This window comes from Mercenaria mercenaria, chromosome 4 (genome assembly GCF_021730395.1).
Source record: "Mercenaria mercenaria strain notata chromosome 4, MADL_Memer_1, whole genome shotgun sequence".
In the NCBI taxonomy this organism is placed as follows: Eukaryota; Metazoa; Mollusca; class Bivalvia; order Venerida; family Veneridae; genus Mercenaria; species Mercenaria mercenaria.
In genome coordinates this window covers 17,100,533-17,126,588 of record NC_069364.1, presented here as the reverse complement: position 1 = coordinate 17,126,588, position 26,056 = coordinate 17,100,533, and the positions used below count along the sequence as shown (strand labels likewise).

The 26,056-nt window shown below is 35.2% G+C and overlaps 2 protein-coding genes across 2 annotated transcripts; one reads left to right on the top strand and one right to left on the bottom strand.

Moving 5' to 3' along the window:
* Positions 1-8,455: 8,455 nt before the first annotated feature.
* Positions 8,456-9,064, bottom strand: LOC123552694 (uncharacterized). The gene has a single exon (XM_045342433.2). The coding sequence runs from the start codon at positions 9,062-9,064 to the stop codon at positions 8,456-8,458; it is 609 nt and encodes a 202-aa protein (XP_045198368.2).
* A 12,577-nt stretch (positions 9,065-21,641) lies between these two features.
* On the top strand, positions 21,642-22,037 carry LOC123552693 (uncharacterized). The gene has a single exon (XM_045342432.2). The coding sequence runs from the start codon at positions 21,642-21,644 to the stop codon at positions 22,035-22,037; it is 396 nt and encodes a 131-aa protein (XP_045198367.2).
* Positions 22,038-26,056: the final 4,019 nt, after the last annotated feature.

Below are 26,056 nucleotides of genomic sequence, written 5' to 3'. Positions count from 1 at the left end.
GAGCTTGGATGGATTTTTTAAATAGTTATATTTGGTAGTATTGACATTACCTCTGATCCAGATGTTGCAATCTCTGTTTTCTTCTATGAGCTACGGTTAGTCAAATGTTAAAACATCAATCAAAACTCAAGTATAGTTGAGCGGAAACGTGTTTTATTCTTTATTTTTCAACAACAATCACCTTGACTTAGTATTGCCTCATGTAATCCTACCCAAGACCTTTTTAAAAGCCGCAACGTGTCACTATAGACCAAGTTTCAGTTTACTATCACAGCCTAAACTAATGTTATCTAGGAGAAATGGAAACTGACGCCGCCAATTAAAAAGACGCAGCCTCAAAACACATAAGTTTGATTCTCAACTTGTTCTTTCAATAAGCACCTTTATCAATTTAATCGTTCAAAAGGGAAATCAAAATTTTATAGTAAAAGAATAATATGCAATAATAGAACTGTACTTGTAGCTAACCTATGTTGACAAAAATAATGATGCTATGAAAGGAAATATGTCAAGTAACTGAACTTCTATAGTAATAGACCTGTTTGATTACATTTCCTATTTTCCTATTTCCGAACGCGAGCGAATGGAAGTGTAATAAGGACATGTTTAATGGAGTAATAATCAAATTGTTTTAAATAAAAGTAGTAAGGAAAATAATGAATTACTTTTTCATATTAGTAATGATTTATAGCTTTTGTCAGACCAATTTGCATAATTCAGTTGAAAATTACTAGATAAGTTCAGCACAATATTAAAATGCCAGACTCTCTACTTAATTGCTAATCACCACTGTGACAATACTGATAGACTGCCACAGTGAATTATACGTGCACGAAAGAGTGGCTATTACAACGTCAATATATCCGAGTAAATAATAAAAGTGAATTGACTGTGAGGCAACAGATAAACTGCGAATTTGGTGAATCATTTTTATTTCCTTTAAGTTTCTGTCTGACGAGTTCTTAATGTATTAAAGTTTTTGAAACAAATTGACCAAATAGTACGGCTGCTAAATAAAAACACTTAGCTGCATTGAAACGATTTTTATAATTAAAGATTCATATGGCTATGATTTAATGTTTCAGTTCAGATACAGAAACGTAGCTAACTACACAAAATTCCGATTTCGTATTCGAAATGCCATGCAAGGCATCGAAGCGAAGCTCAGCTGAATTCTAGATGAGTAACCACAAATTTCACTTGAAAGACATTTTTCAAATTTTATGATTTCCTGAATGTTAATACCGATCTGATTTATAAATGTAGTCATGATGGCTTCCAAAATAGAAAAACAAAACGATCAGATTAACCTTTATGTTATATTTGTATTCTATGTGATGAAAAACATCGCTGTCAATATCGAAGATGAAATCGGGAATTCGTTAACTAAAACCCTTTTTCAATTTTATAGGACAAGGCTGACTATTTGTTTACTTTATCCGCCGGTTAGGACAATGTGAATTCATCGTCTGTCCTTCCTAAATCTAATTATTGTAATTGAATTCCTGCAAGTCAATTTTAAGCAATGTCAACGTACTCTTCTGTCTACTGTTGATGTTATCTCTCAAGATGAACACAAATTATTTTAGGGTATAGCGCACTTACTAATTTATCATTTTTATTCGTAATCAAATAAAATCAGGAAGGTTATTAAATTGTTGAAAAACACTTTTGAAAAATTAAGATGGCGTCTATTTGTCTGCCTAGAATTTATCTTGCTTTCGGTCGTTATTTGGAAAAAAATAGAAGTTGAATCGCTTTCGGTCGTGTTGATTGACCACCTATATTTTAATTTAAAAGAATCTGTTATTTCCCCGGTTCAAGATGGAGCAAAATATTGTTGACTTTATCATCGTATCACATCAGCAGTTAGTGTGGTATTACGGTAGAGGTTGTACGGTTTGATAATTGTAACTGGTATTTAAGGCAGGATGGGTAATTGAATCGGTCCTTCATTAAGCAGGAAAAAAGCACTTAATTAATACACTGCATGTTATTTTACTGAAAATCATATTACACTTGCCAATGACGCCGTGGGAAATGTAAAAGCTTTAGGTTTGCATTTTCATGAAATTTCCATAACACATTTTAAGGTGATTGTTCGTGGAATTTGATGAGGAAAATATTTAAGTTTTAAATATATTAAGTTTTCTAAAGTCCACACTTATAGGTACTGCACTTGCTGATTATCACATAAAGAATAGAACGGAACAAAAAGAAAAGGAAATATAATTATCTATAAGCCATATTAAAACTTTTTACACTACTAAAAGGAATAAACTCTGTCGATATAGAATATACATTGTAATATTGTACACAATTCTACAGATTACAGACAAATTCAGTGTTACAGAAGTAATATGCTTACTGCTGTTTGAGTTTAATCATGGCCGGCAGAAATGGCTGCGACGTGGATTTATTAATAATTACTTCTTTGGTAGCTCGATAAATACCAGCGTATATTGCAGTTGTGTTATGCATCATACGAAATTATAAATTGACCTCATGCTCACCAAGCAAAACAGTTAAGATTGAAAATATTTGTCTTTGAAAACCTTAATTTAGAAGTACTAACAAATATGTTGTCTTCCTAGTAGCGTCCAATCTGATATTGTTTTGACGTATCATAAAGTCTTCGCATATAAGGTTGAGTTGATATGCCTCAAACATGATTATCTCTTTTCTTCCTTAGGAACGAATCTCTCTTTAAGAATATTACAATACAGTGGCCTTTGAATATGAGTGACTAAACTGAACATTACGATAGATGCTGTTTTCATCTACTTTTACATACAAAGTAGAACACACTTTTCTCTCTACGTAGCAAAATCCCGAATATACCATGTATAGCCCCATAGCGCCGCATATGGCTGAGAGAAAGCACACCGGGTTGAACAAGAACTCTTCTAAGAATATTACATATTTTAGGACCGTAAAATAGGTATAAACAGCAAGGAATTTAGAAGCAATATAATTAAAGTACTTTTTTGATATACCATTGCTAGAAGTGGTGTCTGAGCATATTGTTAGAAATGTATTCCAGTGTGTTCAATTAATATATCAGGTTGCAACTGACTCCTGTTTGACTATGTTCGACTGGACAATGGCCAATTAAAATATTTTTCGTACATCGATTAACATGCTGATCTTACGTGTTAACGCTTAAGATAAACCGTTGATAAATAGACTAAACGGTTACTTGGATTTCAGCAATAACAAGTCTGGCAATTCATGAATGAATATAATAAATCGCTATCGAGGAAGATAACAAAGATAAACAATAAGCCGTAGTGTACTTTCAAAAAGCCAACACAGCCTTGTCCAATTTATCACTGGCACAGAAATATTACTAAATAAGACAAGTGACGAAGACATGTGCTCTTGCTTACTTATACACTGACCGCGATAAACATGCATTTAACTGTGTTATCATAAAGTTAATTTTAAGAGCTACCCACGACTTGTTTTATCATATTCAAAATGTTAATTGTAAGATTATCTTTAGTTTAATGATACATGACACCAGCAGTCACATGTAAAGTACAGTACAAAGTTGTTTTTTTTTTTTAAAAAGATTGTTTTATACCGTCTCGCAAAATACAGTTCTTGGGAAAACGAGAAACTTATCAAAATGAGTTTGTTTAAATACAAGTTATTTGTCAGCAACACGTAGATTAAACAATACTCTACACTGACTGACATAATCTAAGAAAAATAACAAATGAAACTTTCAATAAAAACGAATTATGCCATTGTCATAAGGTTAACAATATCTATAAACAGCATTTATACAAATAAAAGGGAAATGTGGAAGTAACTGAGCTTATTATAGTCTGATGTTCTTGATAAATTTCCTCATACATGTTTACCTGAGTCTATTGTTGAACTGTATATTTTTGTACACGTTTCCACACTTACAGGAGAGTTGTGCAGCAGACATTAAAGGTCATTTACTTTAAAAATAATTGCTGCCATGTAGTATCTTATTTTATGAACAGTTAACATCAATATGCTTTTAACCGAGAGCAGTTGATTATAAGAGACGATTGCTCATTAAAAACCTCGAAAAGGGAATTTTATTGATATTGTGTCTTTCAACGCTAGTATTGGAGGCATGGACCTCTGTTTGTAAACGAAATATAGAAATAGTTTCACTTCTAGAACAATCTTAAAATGGAAAAAGAAGCTCCATCACATAAACTTGCATGATATTAATAGGCAACCATCCTTAAATAAATACCAAATTAAGCATACATAAAAGTACACCGATTCTCAGGACACAAACGATTATTTAACAATATACATAAATAACAACAAAACGATTTCAGTGTGAGGTGGGTAATGAATTATTCTTTTTTCATCCTCTTATTAACATAAATTACTCGTCTTTCAATTAGATTGTAGATTATGTTACAAAATAATGTTAATATATAAATCAGAATTATTATGTCATAACAATATATTTTCATATACATGTACATATATTTTGAAAGCAGCACACCTATTCCTGTATTCTTTAATTCATCTTATAAGCCGTAAAGTTCAATTATACAGAATTAAAAATATGTTTTATTGATATAAAATTTTAATTGATAAAAGAGGCATACAAACTATCGTACCATTAAATCAAATACATTAAATATAAGGCATGTGTGTTAATACTAAATCACAACTTTTAAATAGTCATACAAAACTGCCTGAAACTGCCTGTCTGACAATAAACTGAAATAGTAAATGAATGCTTTTGCACTTAATATATAGCATATAAAATAATGATTCTAAACTGGACTTAATGAATAATATAATTATTTAGAAGAAGAAGAAGAACATTAAACAAAATAACACATTAAGTCTCTTAGGCAAACTGACAAGTTAACACCTAAAAACCGAGGAAAGATCAAATTAAGAAAGACTAAAGAAATTGTCATTGCAAAAAAACATCTATTATTGCACAGGACATGCTTATTCAATAACCACTATTTATAAATAAAGCATTGCAAATTAGTGTACCTACTATGACCAAAAACAATATGTTGTTATATATTACATCATGACTTATGTAATGACAATTCTTTACCACGCTAAAACTATACAATACCTATTAGTTGTAAGTAGTTAAAGCCAGTTACATCAGCTACAATGCTTTTTGAAAACATTATATTTAGTTTCTCTAGATAATTAAGATTAACATAATCATTATTAATACAGCTTTAGCACTGAGTATATCTCTCAAATCTGAATTCGCATTGTATTCAAACAAAACAGGTTTTTCATTAACATATTCGAAAGATACACTGAATATCTTGAATGTGTTCATACTTTCCAGTGTTTTTAATCTAAGTAGAGAAACCCCACATCACAGTTTACATATAGTAGATCTTTGTTTAACAGAAGAAAGTGATGTGACATATAATTCAGTCTCATAACCTTGTACTAGCAACTTTTAAGTGCGTAAAATATTTATTCCTGGACCAGATTGACCAACTTTATTCTAAATATATTGGAGCGCCATACAATAATAAGGTATTCCATTGTACCTTGCTAAACTTTACCACAAATACCCTTAAATGAATCTGTACACAAATCTAGCGACTGCAGAATATTTATACTGTATAATGATTTGTAAATGAAACTTCAATTCTTACTGCTAGAGCGTTTGTCTATAACTGCAGTAAGTGAAAATCTTACTGTTAATTCAACGAGTATACATTGACTTTAACCTATGTCGCTGACGAGTTACATACCTCCATTGTTTCCATATGATGGAATTACAAAAGAAATGTACCATATAGGACATTACTTGGTTTATATCTACGAGTGTCAGGAACATAATGCATTATTGTAGAGATTTCGCATGTTTTCTCCCGTTATTACATTTAGCAGAATTCAAAATAATTGGTTTTGCCCGCAGCCATTCGGATTCTTCAGATGCTATAACACATATAAACAGGAGGCGTTTACGGTAGTGTGGTGTTAAAAGCTAAATAAGATAATAGTGATTTCCTCTAAATCTTTTAATGAAGCGTTAAAGCGGCAAAATGTTTGATTTCCGACAGGCATATACGCACAAACATGTCTTATAACAGCCCGTGATCTTCTTGCTAACGTGGGTTAAATCCCGTTAAAACACCCCCGAAAAACGATAATTACGGGAAGTTATCTTAAAAACTTATCAAGTGTACAGAAAAAAGTTAAATTGCGTTGTTCACAAGGATCAATATTTGTTGAGGAAGTCAGAAGTTGCTATCTAAAATCTCTCTCGGACTTCTTTAATCCCGTCTCAGACTGTAATGTGATCGAAAGTTACGTTCTAATTTAACCATTATTTTGCCATGATTGGTGAATTCATGTCAGCACATAATTACAATGCTAAACAGGTGTTATTTCATTTCCTTTACGTTTTCCATATAACTATTATCAAATGGCTTCAGAATGGATCTTCGTTTAGATTTGTTTCAGTATTCTTAAATGAGTGGTCGACACTTTTAAAAGGACAGAAATACGTTTTGTAACATGTTCACTGTTACTGTATTTCAACCCACTTATTCTGTCTGTGAGGGCTTTTGTTAGTAAGAGCGTCAGTAGTTGGTTATTTGATATAATTTGCTCATTTACTTACGTTTGGTTAAGCGGGTATAAGTAACAGTTTTGCACAATACTAGTATCAGTATATTGTACAATTTATTTGACCTGTCAAAACTTGTTCCCGGCTTTCATTATATTCTGTTCACGCCTATATAAGATTAATATGAAAGTCAGAAACCTGTTTTGACAGGTCAGTTAGATAGTACGATACTAGTCCTTCAATCATTTTACAAACGTCACAGTAATCAAAGAAGAAAATATAATAATTGTCAACTTTGAGTATCTCACAAGTGACATTTACCATGAAAACCAGGCCATCCATATATTACCGCTGCAATGAATGATATAAAAGCCGATGTGCCTCGAAAGCTATCAGTCAAAAAACACATCAAGAAATGCAGTAAAGCCTTAGACACGGGACTTCATTGGGAGTTTTGTATTGTAAGCCAACCTCGGACATATCCTAAATTGACATTGCTTAACAACTTGTTGATTGTATAATTGATATGTCAAATCTATTCCTTGGTAGTAATTGAAAAATGGCTTGTAAAACGTGATTCAATGGAATTTATTGGAACTAATGGAAAATTTTCATATTATCTGAACCCAGTAACAAGTGGTGTTGTTATACGAAGAAAGAGATTCAATTTACTTTACATACCCACCATAACACAGTGACTTACAGTTTTTCTCTACCTCAACTTCGAGAAAATCAGTCCGATAGTGCAGTTACAATATAACTATGTTATAAAACGACAGGTGGACGATTCGATTTTCTTTACATACCCTCTGTTGGAATCTGGGATAGTCAAAACGAGTATGCGCTGGTTTCTCTAATATTTATTCGTCAGTGATTCTCTATAAGATAAAAATAAATAAGGTAAACAAATGACAGTAAATATAAAGATTTGGACATCTCAGATTGTTTTCATTTCTATCTATCAAATTCTAAATCTAGGTATAATATTCCATATAAATATAAATATAAATATAAATTTACTTGTAAAAACATAATACAAATTTCGCTCTTACCGAATTTGACATCTGCAACATTTATGAATGTCTTAATAACTTCCAGTTCCAATATAGTTTCAAACATTTACTTTATTTGAATGCCGTCAATATAAACAAGTTACGTAAATATGACGTCGCGCCAAATTGCACGTCAATTAACATCAATACTTTAGCGCCAAAAATGACATTTGTACATTAAAATAATAGAAATTAATAAAGCGTCAATTTAAGATTTACAGAAATCTTACACTGCCCACCATGAAATGTATATTCATTTCATCTTATATAATGCCAAATAAAAGGGCATACTATTTAATTAATAAAAATATAAACACTATTACTTGTCAATGTAAACAAGATAAATCCTATAAATAATAATAATAATAAAGTTATCTAAACATTGTAGGGACATTTCAGAAATATTAATGTTGCAGTAAAACACAAATATAAAGCTTAAGTTTGCCAAATGTAAATCTTAATCTGCACTTTCTAAAAGACATAATTTTGTGATCGGTCTAAGAACATTTGTGTTTCTAGTACGGATCATGCATTTACGTACAAAACCATCCCTGCTTTTAAGGACTTCCGTTACCCTGCCCAGGGGCCACTGCCCTCTAGGTACATTAACGTCTACCACAAGTACAACGTAATTTACATGCTTGATCGGAGCAAGTCGGGATTTACCTAGCACTAGACTGCAGACTGTCGTATCACGTTGATCTGTGAGGCGCAAGTAAGCGCATGCGCCATAGCCAGTCTCTGAACCATCGCTGAACACGTGTAATTGAATGTTCTTCAGTACACCATAGTTACTTTGTTGGTACCGCCGGTTTATGCGAATTATTTCCAAACGAGGTCAGTTTGACAGCCAACGTTGCCAATCTCCGTGCTCCTTCTGCGGTATAACGTCATCCCATCCTAACTTTTTCCTGCAAAGATCCTGGACGATAATTTTTGCTCGTAACGTCACAGGTGCTACAAGTCCAAGCGGATCATATATCGCACTGACTATGGATAGAATTCCACGTCTTATCAGAGGTTTTTCTGCTATCTTGATTTTGAATGTTATTTTATCGTCGTTGACATTCCAATTAACACCTAATGCACGTTCGCAAGGGAGAATGTCATCAAGGTCAAGGCTAACAACCGTATGTGCACGTTCCGATTCAGGAATGGTATCGAGTACTTGTCTGCTATTGCTGATCCACTTTGTTAGTCTAAAGCCTCGCATTTGCATCAGTTTCTGTAGATCCGCTGCTAACATCGCCGCTTTCTCTTCCGATGCCACAGATTTCAAACAGTCATCGACGTAGAAGTTTCTGTTAACGGTATCTACAACTTCGGGTGGGAATCTTTTTGCGTTGTCACTGGCTGTTCTTTTCAATGCATAAGCAGTACAGCTAGGAGATGAAGTGGCACCAAACAAATGCACCTGCATACAGTACGTTTTTGGAGGTTTAGACATGTCCCCATCAGGCCACCATAAGAAGCGGAGCGCATCACAATCCGTCTAACAAACGCGAACTTGATGGAACATTGCCTCTTTTTTGGCAGCAATTGCTATCTTTTCCTGACGAAATCGGATAAGTACCCCTATCAGAGTGTTCGTCATATCAGGGCCTTGTAGGAGTTGACTATTCAGTGAGGTGTCCTTGTATTTCGCGGCACCGTCAAATACCACTAGGACCTTTCCTGGTTTGTTCACGTTCATCAGGAGGTGGTGGGGTAAGAACCATATCCGCTTGGAGTCTGAATTGTTGTCTTCTATTTCCTTAGCATATCCTTTGTTTATATAGTCAGTGACAGTTTGTGTATACATTCCATGTAAAATTTTGTTCTGTGAAAGTTTTCTCTTCAGTTAATTTAGACGTGAGTGTGCCATTGCTAAATTATTTGGTAGGGTAACATCGTCCGCTCGCCAAGGTAGTCCCATCTCATAGTGACCGGCTACATATGAAAGGGTTGACTCCATAATGCCTAACGCCCTCTTATCTTCAACCGACTTCGATTGTTTTTCACATTGTGGTCCGTCGTTAAAGTCTGAAGTCTACATACCCTCTAGTTGTTGTTGTAATATTACGTCATTGGATTGACCAAAATGGATATTTGCTGCTTTTCTTAATTGCTCTGTTCTTTCTGTTCTACATTGGTTTTGGGGACTGGTCGACGAACTGCCCACCCTAGTCGCGTCCTTACTGCGTACGGCTCATGGCTGCGTCCAGTGCGCACCTCCAGAGGAATGTGTGCTTCTGGGAAATCTGTACCAATAAGTAGCATGCCTTCGTTCACTGCAACCTGGGGAATCTGTAGATCGGACAAATGAGATATAACTCGAATATCCTCTGGTGTTGCTGCAGAACGTATGGAGATTGGCAGCTGCTTCACTGTCCAAACATTATTGAGCTGAATATCGCCGCCATTTCCGGAAATTGAACTTACACTGAGGTCTGCTTCCTGTCCATGGATCGTACTTCCGGTCGAGCTTACGGTCGATATCTGAAACGTGACGGGTCTGCAGGACACATTTAGTTTCTGGATCAGCCTCTCATCGCATAACGTTTTGTCAGCACCATCGTCGAGCAGAGCGTAAGTTTGACAAAAGTAACCGTTTCCCTTAACAGTAACAGGTATGATCCCCAAACATGTTTTAACATATGAACCACTTACAGCAGCACAGAAAGACGAATGTTGTATTACAGCGTTATCAGAAGCTGTTTGTACTAAACTATGTAAAAGTGAATGGTGTTTAATATTACAATCAGGAACAGTGCACATTTTCTCTCTCTCCTACATTGGAAAAACACATGGTTACGTTTGAGGCAATTAAAACACAATCTAGACTTGACAACATAATTCTTTCTATCTTCTAAAGACATATTTATAAACTTATCACATGAGGCTAAGTCTGTACATGTACCTGAGCAACAATAGCATTTCCTATCGTATCTAGGCTTTTGATTTTCTGTGTATGTAGAAAGAGTAGTGACTTTACTTTTTACAACATTTTCCGACGGACCATGAGACGGTTTACTGACTCGGACATTTTCTTTTACTATATCAATGCCGTACACTGAAGTAGCGACACGTGATCGTTCGTCTACAAAATTTGTCAAATCCAAAAAGTTTGGTTCTCTACCTGACTCAAAAATAGAGTGTGCTATCTCTGCCCATCTCGACCTTAAATGCATTGGGAGATGTCTAACAATTTGCCTCAAATTCTTAGAGTTATCTACATCTGATATAAACCCTAGATGTGATAGTGTGATTTGGCAGTTTTGCATATTCAACGCTAATATAGACAGTTAATCAACATCAGAGGCCTTAATTTGAGGACCATGTAACAATCTGTCAATGTGACTTCTTGCAATAGCATGCGGTCTACCATATCTAGACTGCAAAATCGCCTTAGCGCGGTAATACCTTACATCCGAATCTAACAAAACACATTCTTCTATACATGACTTTGCCTCACCAGTACAATATTGTATAAGGCAGCTTAATCTTAGTCTATTATCACTTACTTTGCACTGTATGTTCGTCTCAAAATTTTTTATGAACTTACAATAATCAAGTGCAGAACTACTAAATGTCAATAGCTCAGGTTTTGGCAAGTGTTACTCATCTTGTAATATTGAAGCTAGTCTCTCTACATCCAGACTGGAAGCATTTATTCCGCCTTCTTGTAATCGTGCGTCCTCGAGCCTACCGGAAGCAACGTCTGCAGTGTCTGTAAAATCCGTATGGCAGTCACGTGATGCATTACCTCCAGCCATCCTGTTAGCGGGTAATGGGCCCTGCAATTTGTCTTTGGCGAATACTAGCGTGTCATCGTCCGATCTGCTGATATTGCTGCTTAACCGTTCGTTACCGGAAGTGTAGTTTTTAACAGTCGTCTGCTTCACGTATGTAGAATCTTGCACGTGCTCACCAGTTTCTTTCTCAAATGCCTCGTGTCATACTGACTCTTCAAGCCGTGCTTGTTCTAACTCGCATTTATACTTAAGTTCTTGCTCCTGAATGTCTATCTGTCTGCGCTCTAGCTCAAGTTCATGTTTCTTTCTAAGAAAATTCAGTTTCTTTTGTGCAATCATACATTTAGCCTTAGCATTCGCAATTTTCGTCGTACACATTGATGACGTGTTGCTGTAAATTTCGTCATCTTCATTATTTTGGTATGGTGACTTCCATTGTTCATATCTTTCCTGGAATTCTAAGAAGTTATTTTGACAACTTTCGTAGTTTTGTACCAAATTTTCACGGTCAGCGAGTTCGGTACATAAGTCCAGACATTCTAAGTGGATAATTTTGAACGAGTTAAATCTGTCACACAATTTCCTATATAATTTATCAACAAGCTCATCATTGTCATGTGATATCATAAGTTGTTCCAGCTCCATGTAGAGTTTCGTCAGCTGAGCGATTTGCGCTGAACGAGACCTTTTTAGTCCTTGAAAATCTTTTTTTCAGATTCCGCCATTTTTATCGTCACTGCTTCTCAGTGGATCTTCATCAAAGTAGACGAATATTCGAGAATTGTTGGAATCTGGGATAGTCAAAACGAGTATGCGCTGGTTTCTCTAATATTTATTCGTCAGTGATTCTCTATAAAATAAAAATAAATAAGGTAAACAAATGACAGTAAATATAAAGATTTGGACATCTCAGATTGTTTTTATCTCTATCTATCAAATTCTAAATCTAGGTATAATATTCCATATAAATATAAATATAAATTTACATGTAAAAACATAATACAAATTTCGCTCTTACCGAATTTGACATCTGCAACATTTATGAATGAATTCATAATTTCCAGTTTCAATATAGTTTCAAACATTTACTTTATTTGAATGCCGTCAGTATAAACAAGTTACGTAAATATGACGTCGCGCCAAATTGCACGTCAATTAACGTCAATACTTTAGCGCCAAAAATGACATTTGTACATTAAAATGATAGAAATTAATAACGCGTCAATTTAAGAATTACAGAAGTCTTACACCCACCATAACGCAGTGATCTTCAATTTTTTCTGTATTTGAACTTAGAGAAAATCAGTCCTATAATACAGTTACAATATAACTTTGTATAAAATGACTAGTGGACAATTTAACGCCCTTTCTAAGTAACTTAATCTTAAAATCTTTTTTTTTATTTAGTCTTTCTTTTTTAGTATATTTTTAAAATCTCTTAAAGTGTACAAATACATTATGAGGCATAAACTTAACTAAATACGTAAATTACTGTACATACTGCTATATTAATTCAATAATATGTTTTGATAAATGACTTCATAAACTTTACCTGGAAACTGTAAAACCAAATAACAATGTATATAATGTTCTTAAAGATTTTGAAATGGGAATCATGTATATTTAACATCACGGAAAGATAAAAGAATACAGTTATTTTGTAATTGGGCATTGGGCAAATAAAATAATTTTCGATTGCCAAATAGCCGTTTTTGAATGTGTATTCGAACATGTTCATGATAACTGTATTGCTGGATTACAAAATTATTTGCAATATCTAGATCACAGTTGCAATTATCTAATACATAAATCTTTATTTATTGATTTCAGTGCCGTATACGTGTTGTAATGTAAAAGCAATATATACAAATGTACATTCATTTTGATAATCCGTCCCCACTTTATAATGTGATAATTACAATTGTTTGATTTTGTCTCTTTCAAGTTAAACCAGTAAATTTAATGTCTGAAAAAATCCAGATAGATCTACTTACTGTATTTACAGCCGGAAGTCGTTGTCTGAAGGGTCTGACGCACTGTCTCTTTAAAGATGTCTGAGACGTGTCCGGATTAAAAATGACACGCAATATCTAGGTTAATCTTCCCCATTCTTCCGCATTAGACATTAGCAAATCAGACCACATAGAACTCGAAGTAGGATCTTCACATTAAGGTCAATAACAATTACAATTACTAAACAAATCTTCACAAAATGATTTATTATAATATAAAGCGAAGAATTAGTGCGTTTATATGCACAAAATAAAGGCTTGACTTGCAAAGAACTCTTTCAGAAAAAAAATTCTATTGAAATTGGCGCATTGTGTGAAATACGTATTTATATTGTGCCCGCACATTTCGTGCATTAAGTACAATTTATTACGCTGTTTTTGTTAATAAATTCATAAATAAGGCTCTGTTTCACTAGTGAATTAAGTGGGTACTGGTAGTCCAGACGAACATATATTATCTCGATTAATGAGTAATCGTAATATGCGATCATTTTCACATTTGTAGGGCTATATAACACTGCGAAAGCTGTACTTAAATTACGATTAATATGTAATAGTTGAATAACTGTCTCGTAAGTACTTACTTTACAAAAGTCGGAATTAAAGAAGTACCTCTTTCTGAAAGACCTTTAAAATTTCAAATTAAGAAAAAGGATTAGCAAATATTTTTATGAAACGAAAGAAATATGGTGAAAATTGTTTGCCTTTTAAAAAAATAAAAATAAAGTAAGACATATGTAGCTCAATGAAAATTGTAACAATTAAAATATAAAATTACAATTGATTACGGAATCTTTGTTTTCTCTGTTTGTTTCATAAAACTTAATCAACTATAAAACCAAAGGCAATATGTAATTTGGATTTTGCAGCATGGAAAGAAATAATTCATTGCCAAATATATACATTGATTTTACTAAAATAATTGCTACAATTTCGTAATTCGGGATTCACAAGTTGAAACTGGTCAGAACAAATTTAATTTGTTTTGCAGCTCTCTGAGTAGAACACACTGTATAAAAATAATTCACGATACGCATTTAAGATCAGGTTATACAAATAAAATTATACGGCTTTTGGTTCCTTTCCTTGTCCGAACAAAATGATGATTCTTTAATTCATTGTTTGCCCATTGACAATTAACATGATAATAATTGCCTGTATTTTTTTTTTCAATGCATCTCTGGAATGTCACTTTTGCAGTTCAAGGGTTTTGCTCTTGTAGAATTGTTGAATACTCTGTAAACTAGAACGATATATATCTTTGCAGGAAAACACTTCGCCTAGTATTATTCATTTCAATACGTATCAACAATAATTAACATTTGTTATAAAATGGTATAAGTGAATTCTGTATTCTAACTACATTTTCAAGGAATTAACTGCTGTTACGTACATGTCTTGAATAACAGGAGTTTCCTTTAGTTTTCGTTAAAGACCAGACACAGCATTCTTTACTTGCCTATGTTATGCATATTTGCAAATGCAAATACATCTGTAAAATTTTTTGAAAGATGTATTGGATCCTTGGATTCAATTGGCTGAACATTGAATGTAGTTAGTAAACTAGCTCCTACACTATGATACATCTTTTTACATTTTCATGATTGAATGTAGGGAACTGAGCCAGTCTATATCCTATGTCCAATATCATATATGATAATTTTAACATCATTCCTCTGTGAAAATCTATAAAATAGACTAACTTTTGTCTCTAGGGAATTAAAATCGACAAAAAGGGGTCAATGTAGAAATATATTTATTATCAGTCTAGTGGCTAGTCTATGTAGTTAGATACTTTAGTGTATACTCTTTGACGATTGTGCTTACTTTGAGTCAGTATTAAAAATTGTACGCATAAGATGCTGTATTTGGTGTTCAGACAGAAAGTTATTATTGATCTTTAACAAAGTGACATTACAATTTTTCCATATAGCCAATATTTAATTTTAGTTTCGAATATATGAATAGCGATACCTTTACAGCATCAACAAAAAAAAGCTGTACGAGTTGAGTACAACTCGCAGTGGCCGTGTATAATATACTTTTATCAATTTTCTTTCTAAACTTTACAGATGCTATAATTTACTTTGACATGCGGACTAAATTCATAATCTTTGAATCTTTTAATCTTTGATGTAAATGCAGAAGCATTTACTATATATCTTTGAATTTTTTTAAGTTTGAATCTCTTATACCTTTAAAACAACGACAAGTCCAACAGTAAAAGGCAAAGGATGCAGTCGTCAGTGCAGCAAGCTACATAGCAATAGTTGTATGTGTGGCCATGTATACAAGAACACAGCGATAGAGCACGTGCACATATAAACGGCATGTAACAACAAAACCACATTTAATTTAGTAAAAACAGAATCAAACACACATGAAAAAGGAACAGATCTGTGTACCGTCTTGGAACAGTCAGCGGCAATCTTAAACGTATATACTGATGCTACATCCCACTATGCTCTTTTATGACAATAAAGTGTAAATAAAATTTCTCCACACCAGGTGAACCTCTTACATAAACTAAAGAAATCCGAGGAAAACATTTGCTCAGGTAAAGATGTATAGACACAACTATTTTTAACTACATTAACGCATGTAATTAACGATTTTGCAGAAGCCCGACCTCCAAGAGAAACACATTCAAGAGCACTTCGACGGAGCAGGACAGATGATACTTAGTCAATCATTAGAGGAATATCAAATATTCATATCAAGAACTACCAAACTGCTTCAAATTGATTCACATAACTCTTTGTATAATACTTTATCAGATAACCATATAAAAGAAGAAAAACGTAATCTCAATGACAGAAAAAGACATTTGCTGGAGAGAAATGTTTAATTTCTAGGTTGTAAGTATGACATAAAATTTCATTAGTAGAATTGCAAAATGAGTATTATGACTTTGTTCTCCTTTTTCAGTAGACAAAATGTATTATGCGTTCCTTTTTACCTGTTATAACGTCGTCAGACACCAATCTCGCATTCCATTTAGGTCCATAAATTGAAGTCGGTTTCTCGTATTTCTATAAAAAGCAAAAGGTCACTCCATATTATCTGATGAAGAATAAGATTTGAAAAATAACATTTAAACCAGGTTTAATAAATCCCGTTTTCAACATATGGTCCTAATATTAATTCAGCTCAAAATCGCAATGATATTCGTTTTAGAATGTCAACATTTATATATGGCTTCACTTAAATAATATTTAGTGATTTGTTTTAATGTCTCTTTTTAGTTGGACTTCTTCTCGGCGATATGTAACATTTTTATATTGCCATAAAATGGAGTCCATATATTTTGTAAGAGGGTGATTCAGAACTCTTGAGACTAACACGCTTCATAGAAACTATTACATTATAATTAGGTTTTTGGTGGTAGCAATAGCCATGTACATAAAAAGTTTCAGCATCGTTGGTTTTGTCATAGATGAGTAACGGCCGTTTTAACACAGCTCACTAGTATGAACTAGTGTTCTTTTATCCTGAGCACGGAGACTCCAGATAGCACGGAGACTCCAGATAGGAAGAAAATTAGATCCAACATAAAGATGCGTTTTTCTCTCCCAAAACTTCTTTTAATAGATTGTTTATCTTATTTAATAACTGAGAATCAAGGGTTGAAGATCTGTCCCGTGTAGGGCGCCCTTAAACATCAGCACCCTCTCGTTACATTGCCGCTGTAGCAGTTATTGTAGTAGAAGACTCGAGATTTACAGTTTCCAAAAAAGTTTCATTCCACCGGGAAATTGGTCTGAAAAAATATTGAAGGAGAATACAAGGTAATTATCCAGTTTATTGACCAAACCAGCAAAAAGGCTAAAGGGTGCAATGTGCAAAAACACTTTTAAAATCTATGAAAATGCAGACAAAAGGTGGTTTCATTATCTTCTCAAACTCTGAACTAGATGGATATACTTACCAGTGAATCCGGCCGATCTTTTACTGGAACATTTAACAGAGACATATTTCAGAATCAGTTCACAAATTAGTTGACGGAGCATTTGACTTTGCATCTGCAACGAGAGGAATATTGTATATCAATTTTTACCGGACCAGCAGAGCAATCAAGTGCCTCACAACTGATATTCGCCTAAGTTTCTATATTTTCCCTCCTTTACTTGCTGAAAAAAGGGTTGCTGTCTACAATTCCAGAAGTACCCTTGGAACCTCAGTGTCTGTATCGTATACCAAGGGCAGACTACTATGTAGCTCACATGTAGCGGATAGCCCGGATGGAAAAGTGAGTTGAGCTTCTGTTAATGTAAAAATCTTAAAGTGTCAGCTTGAGGGCCCGGGTACATTTAAAAAAAAAGTAGGTATACGGTTAAAGGTATTTATATTCAACTGGTTATTTATGATGTTTGTAGATCTAAGGATATTGGGCACTATTTTTCACGATGACCAGACACTATTTTGAGCGGAAATCACGGTAAGGATTTTTTCCCTTTTTTGCGAAAATAATTAAATTAATTTATTTCGTTAAAATATGTAGATATATGTCACCAAAACGCGCGCAAGTCCTTTTTAGTTTACATCCAACAATTCTCTTGTATCAAGAACGACTGATGGTCAATGTTAAGATGAAAAATATCTTTATTGTCTGTATCTGTGCTTTATTTTCACATTGACTCGTCTGAAAACGATAGGTTGCAGTGAATGTTTTAAAGGCAACTTAGCGCAAATTGAAAACGAAAGTAGATTTTTCCTTTTGAATCACAGTGACGTTCAGTGTTGGAAATGATCAATATATATTTATGGCAATGAAATCGTAGGCGATTACCATTTTGGTGAGTTTATTGGATTAATCAGCATAAACGTGCGCCGGTTTTATTTTTGGCAAATTCAGTCAAACGCGCTTTACAAAAATATAAACTGCCTCGAAATGTTGTTTTTGATTTACCTAACCTGTTTGAAAGTAAGTATGATTTTATTTCGTATCATTACTATTTTTCTATAAATACATAATATGAAAAGATTGCATTAGCCACGGCAAAAAAATAAAACGAATTATACAAGTCAATATCTGTACGATTTCTGTAAATTCTAAAATTGACATGTCATTAATTTCATTTATTTCAATATAATAAAACCTCATTTTTGGCGCGAATGCATTGACATCGACGTGCAATTTGGCGCGACGTCATTTTTGACGTAGCTTGTTTATTTTCTACGACATTCAAACAAAGTAAATGGTTGAAAAATGGAATATTACACCTAGATTAAGAATTTGTAAGATAGAAATGAAAACAATTTGACATATTCAAATCTTTATATTTGCTTTCATTTGTTAACCTCAATTATTGCTTTACTTTATAGAGGATCACTGACGAATAAATATTAGAAAATCCAGCGCATACTACAGATTTAACTATTTCAAGAACATCCACTTAGAGTGTCTAAACTTCTGTACAGAACCCACTGATTGTTAAAATGTGGTACAAAACTACGAAAGTTGTAAAAATAACTTCTTAGAATTCCAGGAAAGATATTAACAATGGAAGTCACCATACCAGAATAATGAAGATGAAAAAATAATTTGTAGCAACACCTCATCAATGTGTAAGACGAAAATTGCGAATGCTAAGGCTAAACGTATGATTGCTCTACTGAAGCTGAATTCTCTTAGAAAGAAACATGCACTTGAGCGAGCGCGCCGGCAGATAGAAATCCAGGAGCAAGAACTTGAGTACGAACTTGAATTAGAACAGGCACGGCTTGAAGTGTCGGTATGGCACGAAGCATTTGAGAAAGACACTGGCGAGCGCGTGCAAGAATCTACATACGTGAAGCAGACGACAGTTCAACGCTTCACTTCTGGTAACGAACGGTCCAGCAGCTACATGCGCAGATCGGACGAAGGCAAGCTAGCATTCGTGCAAGACAGATTGCAGGACCGAGCGCCCGCTGACAGGATAGCTGGAGGTTATTTATCACGTGATTGTCATACGGGTTCCACGGACGCTACAGACGTAGCTTCCGGTAGGCGCGACGCCGCAATATTACAAGACGGCGGAAACAATGCTTCCAGAGACAAACTTCAATCTTACAAGATGGGTTTCACTTGCCAAAACCTGAGCTATTGCCATTTGGTGGTTCTGCACTTGATTATTGCAAATTCATAAACAAATTTGAGACGAACATACAGTGAAAAGTAAGTGATTGTAGACTAAGATTAAGCTACCTTATACAATATTGTACCGGTGAGGCAAAGTCATGTAAAGAATATTGTTTTTTGTTAGACTCGGATGTAGGTTATTACCGCACTAATTTTGCAGTCTAGATATGGTAGATCGCATGCTATTGCAAGAAGTCGCGTTGACAAATTGTTACATGGTCCTCAAATTAAGGCCTCTGATGTTGGTGAATTGTCTAATTAAATATGCAAAAATGCCAAATCACACTATCACAACTAGGGTTTGTTTCAAATATAGACAACTCTGAGAATTTGAGGCAGATTGTTAGACATCTCCCCATGCATTTAAGGTCGAGATGGGCAGAGATAGCAAACTATATTTTTGAGTCAGGTAGAGAGCCAAACGTTTTGGATTTGACTGAATTTGTAGACGAACGATCACGTGTCGTTACTTCAGTGTACGGCATTGATATAGTAAAAGAAAATGTTTGAGTCAGTAAACCATCTCATGGTCCGTCGGAAAATGTTATAAAAAGTAAAGTACCCTTTCTACATACACAGAAAATCAAAGGCCTACATACGATTAAAAATACTATTGTACAATTAACAGACTTAGCCTCATGTAATAAGTTCAAAGATATGTCTTTAGAAGATAGAAAGAGCTATGTTGTCAAGTCTAAATTGTGTTACAATGCCTCAAACGCAACCATGTGTTTTACCAATGTAGGAGAGAGAAAATGTGCACTGTACCTGATTGTACCATTAAACGCCATTCACCTTTATATTGTTTAGTCCAAACACCTTCTGATAACGATGTAACGCAGCATTCGTCTTACTGTGCTGCTGTAAATGGTTCATTTGTTAAAACATGTTTGGGGATCATACCTGTAACTGTTAAGGAAACGGTTACTTTTGTCAAACTTGCGCTCTGCTCGACGAGGTTGCTGACAAAACGCTATGCGATGAGAGGCTGATCCAGAAATTGAATGTGTCCAGCAGGCCCGTTATGTTCCAGATATCGACTGTAAGCCCGACCGGAAATACAATCCATGGAAAGAAAGCAGACCTCAGTGCAAGTCCAGTTTCCGGAAATGGCGGCGATATTCAGCTCAGTAAAGTTTGGATAGTGAAGCAGTTGCAAATCTCCACACGTTCTGCAGCAACAGCTGAGGGAATTTGCGCTAAAACACATTTGGCCGACCTACAGATTCCCCACGTTGCAGTCAACGAAGTCATGCTACTTATCGGTACAGATTACCCAGAAGCACACATTACCCTGGAGTTGCGCACTGGACGCAGCCATGAGCCGTATGCGGTAAGGACGCGACTAGGGTGGGCAGTTCGTGGATCAGTCCCTCAAACCGGCGTAGAACGGAACAGATAATGTAAGAAAAACAGCAAATATACATTTTGGCCAATCCAGTGACGTTATATAACAACAACAGCTAGAACATATGTGGGCTTCAGACTTTAAGGACGCGTCACACTGCAAAAGAAAGTCGATGTAAGTTAAAGAAAAGAGGGCGTTAGGTAATATGGAGTCAACCCTTTCACACGTAGCCGGTCACTATGAGACGGGACTACCTTGGCGAGCGGACGATGTTACCCTACCAAATAATTTGGCAATGGCACACGCATGTCTAAATCAATTGCAGATAAAACTTTCACACTACAAAATATTACATGGAATGTATACCAAGACCGTCACAGATTATATTAACAAAGGGTATGCCATGGAAGTAGAAGACAAAGATACAGATTCCAAGCGAATATGATACTTACCCCATCACCCCGTGACGAAAGTGAACAAACTAGGAAAGGTCCGTGTGGTATTTGACTGTGCCACGAAATACTTGGACGCCTCATTGAAATGTCAACTCCTACAAGGTCCTTATATGATGAACAGTCTGGTTAGAGTACTTATCCGATTTCGTCAGGAAAAGATGGCCATTGCTGCCAAAAAAAGAGGCAATGTTCCATCAAGAACGCGTTTGCGAGGCAGACTGTGACGCGCTTCGGTTCCAATGGTGGCCTGATGACAACGCAAAAATTCCCAGCTGAAGTTGTAGATAACGTTAACAGAAACTTCTACGTCGATGACTGTTTGAAATCTGTGGCATCGGAAGAGAAAGCGCGATGTTAGCAGTGGATATACAGTCACTAATGCAAATGGGAGGCTTTAGACTAACGAAGTGGATCAGCAACAACAGACAAGTACTCGATACTATTCCTGAATCAGAACGTGCACATACGGTTGTTAGCCTCGACCCTGATGATATTCTTCTTTGCGAACGCGCATTAGGTGTTAATTGGAAAGTCAACAACTATGAAATAACATTCAAAATCAAGATAGCAGATAAGCCTCTGATGAGACGTGGAATTCTGTCCATAGTCATTGCGATATTTGATCCTCTTGGACTTGTAGCAACAGTGACGTTACGAGCGAAAGTTATCGTCCAGGATCCTTGCAGGAAGAAGTTAGGTTGGGACGGCGTAATACCGCAGAAGGAGCACAAAGATTGGCAACGATAGCTATAAACCTTACCTCGTTTGGAGAGTATTCGGATAAACCGATGGTACCAACATACTTAAGAACATCTTGCACGTGTTCAGCGATGTTTCAGACTGAGACGGACTACAGCGCATGCGCTTACTTACGCCTCACAGATCAACGTGATAGGACCGTCTGCAGTCTAGTGCTTGGTAAATCCCGACTCGCCCCGAACACGCAGTCATCTATACCCAGACTGGAGCTGTGCTGAGCCGTAGTGTCCTGTCGCTTGGCATTGCCGTGCAGATTGAAGAACGAACTTGACTTAAAAGATTGACCGGGTAGATTTCTGAACAGACTCTATGATCCTTCTAGGCTATATAAACAACACCGCACGTTTCAAAACGTTTGTTGAAACAGACTATGCTTCATCCACAAGATGACAAGTCCAGAACAGTGGCGTTATGTTGAATCCTCTTCGAACCCTGCAGACCTAGCTTCAAGAGGCATTGATCCCTGCGATGAGACCAGCCTCAACACTTGGCTAAACGGACCGGAATATCTGATGCATGACGAATCTACATGGCCTCGACTACGAAACAAATCGGATATACAATGTAGCAGACGACGACACAGAAGTGAAAAGAGACGTTACAATCAACACCACCGCATTGTACACGGGACTAACCATCAAAGACCTTATCAACCACTACTCCGACTTGAATAAACTACGGAGAGCGTGCTTGGTTACAGAGATTCATAGCGTACTGCAAACGGAGGAAAATACATTAAAAATTGGAGACCTCGTCGCAGTCGAGATGCAGAACGCTGCACTTGCGACATTACGACATGTACAAAGGAGCAACTTCCGTCAAGAACTGGAACACTTAAACAATGGAAATTCTGTAAAAAATAGCAGTTTAGCTTTGGTAAACCTATACTGGCAAATGGACTCATTCGGATGCCTGGCAGACAAATTCACACAGAATATGTGCATGTCCAATAATTCTTCCCTACAGTGACCACGTGACGGAGCTGATAATTCGCCATTGCCATAACAGCACCGGACATGTTGAGCGCCAACACTGACATATTCTGGAAAAGATGGATCAGAGAGTATTTGCCTAAAGCTTCCCTCCAAACCCGACAAAAGTTGCAGAGAGAAACCAGGGATATGCAAGTAGGTGACGTTATACTTGTGGTAAACGTTAACGTTCCTAGACGGCAGTGGCCACTGGGCAGAGTAACCGAAGTCCTTAAGAGCAGGGATGGGCTTGTACGCAAATTCAGGTTCCGTGCCAGAAACATAAATTTTCTTAGACCGATAGTACAGATTAAAATTTAAATTCGGCAAACTTGCATTTAACAAGGTTTGTATTTGTGTTTGTACAGCAGCATATATTTCTTAAATGTCTCTACAATATTTTAGATACATTTCAATATTTATTTTTACATATAGATTTTACCTTGTAAGTATTGACAGGTGATAGTATGCCCTCTTTGGTATTATATATATGATGAAATGAATAAATTTCATGGCGGGCAGTGTAACATTTTTGAAAATTCTTCTATTGACATAACATTAATTTCCATTATTTCAATATATATACATATATTACGAACCAAAAATAACCCGGAACAGGAACAAAATATCGTAAAATTATAAAATGACTTTTCACGCTTAGATTTTCTTAAATTTTAATAGAAAGGTCACAAACTAGTTTCGCCGCGAATGGCACACTGATGAGCCATTCACGGCGAAACTAGTTTGTGACCTTTCTATTAAAATTTAAGAAAGTCAAAGCCAGCGTGTGAAGTCATTTTTATAATTTTACGATATACAGATATATAATAAAACCTCATTTTTGGCGCAAATGCATTCAATTCGACGTGCAATTTGGCGCGACGTCATTTTTGACGTAGCTTGTTTATTTTTGACGGCATTCAAACAAAGTAAATGTTTGAAACAACATTGGAACAGGGAGCTATTAAAATTTATAAATGTTGCAGATATCAAATTCGGTAAAAGCTAAATTTGTATTGTGTGTTTTCATGTAAATTTATACATGGAATATTACACCTAGATTTTGAATTTGTAAGATAGAAATGAAAACAATTTGACATATTCAAATCTTTATATTTGCTTTCATTTGTAACCTCATTTATTACTTTACTTAATAGAGAATCACTGACGAATAAATATTAGAAAATCCAGCGCATACTCGTTTAGACTATCCCAGATTCCAAAGTCAGTGATCGTTTATCTAACGGGAATAATAAACATATCTATAGGGTGCTTTGTTTTGAGATTAATGACTGGCCAGATAGATGTTAAAAAATACATATAAAAATACAGGTGATGTTATAATCTACGATTCAAAATACATTATAATATTTTAACTTACAGTGTGATACGATTGTATAGTTAATCGGCATCGCTAAAAATAAATGAAGCGTAGAAACTATTTAGCCTGCATTGCAAGGATAAATGTAGCATAATTACTATGTAGTCAACTTTGCAAAAAATAAATGAAACGTTAATACTATATAGTCTGTACCGCTAAAAATAATGAATCGAAATTACTAAATAGTCTGCTTCACTAAACATAACAAAGCGTGAATACTATGCTCAAATTAACATTATTTTTGTAATTCATGCATACTTTTTCGTTTTCTTTCCGTTTTGAATCTTTACAAATACCGACACAATTATTTCGCTATGAAAGTCTTATTTGCAACTCTCGATTTAGCTCCTTGATAGATATACTTGTTATTGTTAAAGGAACTGGCCTCCAGATTGTTCGACAACAAAACATATTTTCTGGAAATAAATGCTATATTTCTTAAGAAGGCTTTAAAATTTAATTACTTACAAAGTATATGTTACGAAAACACATGAGAATTGGCTGTTTAAATACGTTTCACGATGAAAATCGAAAAGCCTTTGTAACGCTTTACTTCAGGTAGACTGTCTCGATTATAAATATCTATATTTTGAAGTCATAATTCACTAATTCCGTTATTGGTTACGAAGACAGGAAAATGTCTTTATTGGCGCGGTGATCCGGGGTTCGATTCCCGACGCGCTCATCTTTTTTTCTTGATTTGGAATTCTTGATATATTTTAGAAACAAAATCTCATATTCTAATGTCCATAATATGACCAAAGTTCAATTTGAGAGAAAGATTATTTTAAGTCAAATCTGGAGGTCAGTGCCTTTAAATAAAGTAGACGCCCTCCGTTTAGTGGATTCTGAATTTGCTCATTTCAAGAGATTGTACAGGCACAGAAGCAGAGAAGACTGGAGAATGTCGTAAATATGCCGTCTCCAACCTACGTTGTTGCCCATTATCCGCATTGGAGATGGCCGGATTTGAGGACCGTCTTGAATGAAACATTCAAGGTATTTAAAGGAATAAAGAATTTATAGAATTTTCACAATAACATTACTTTTGCCATGTTTTCAACAAGTTTTTTTTGTTACCTGATGCGACACCATCAACAATAATGATACTGTAGATAATGAATAAGTACTCAAAAATTAATGATATTGATAAGAAAATGAGTAAAGCATAATTTCTTAAACGACCGTGTTTATATCAGCGTAACGTGATGTTTAAATTTAGATATGTTTCTCCGACGTGAACACCTATTCACTCGGACTATTATAGAACGGGTATAAGCTTTGCAATGATATTTAATGATTCGTCTGTTCTGTCCTGGCAACCTTCTTCTGTTTAATTTGCTATATTTGAATACTTTTGTAACACTTCAATGCATTTACTGTGAATTTCCGTTACAAAATATTAATACTTCCGGTTCGCTGCGAAGATGAGTCAGGAATTATTACTGCACGCTATGCATCAAACGACCCAAACGATGAGAAGGTATATATGGTTTGAAAGTTCAGAAATTTTGATTTCGAATGATGTAAGACCAAAAGCAGTACAGACAGGCATACTAGGCCAAAGGCGACGAGACTATGAGTGCAAATCTGTTCGACCGTTTGTCAAACCCAGCTGGCTTATGGAAGGTCGGTAGTTCTACCCAGGTGCCCAC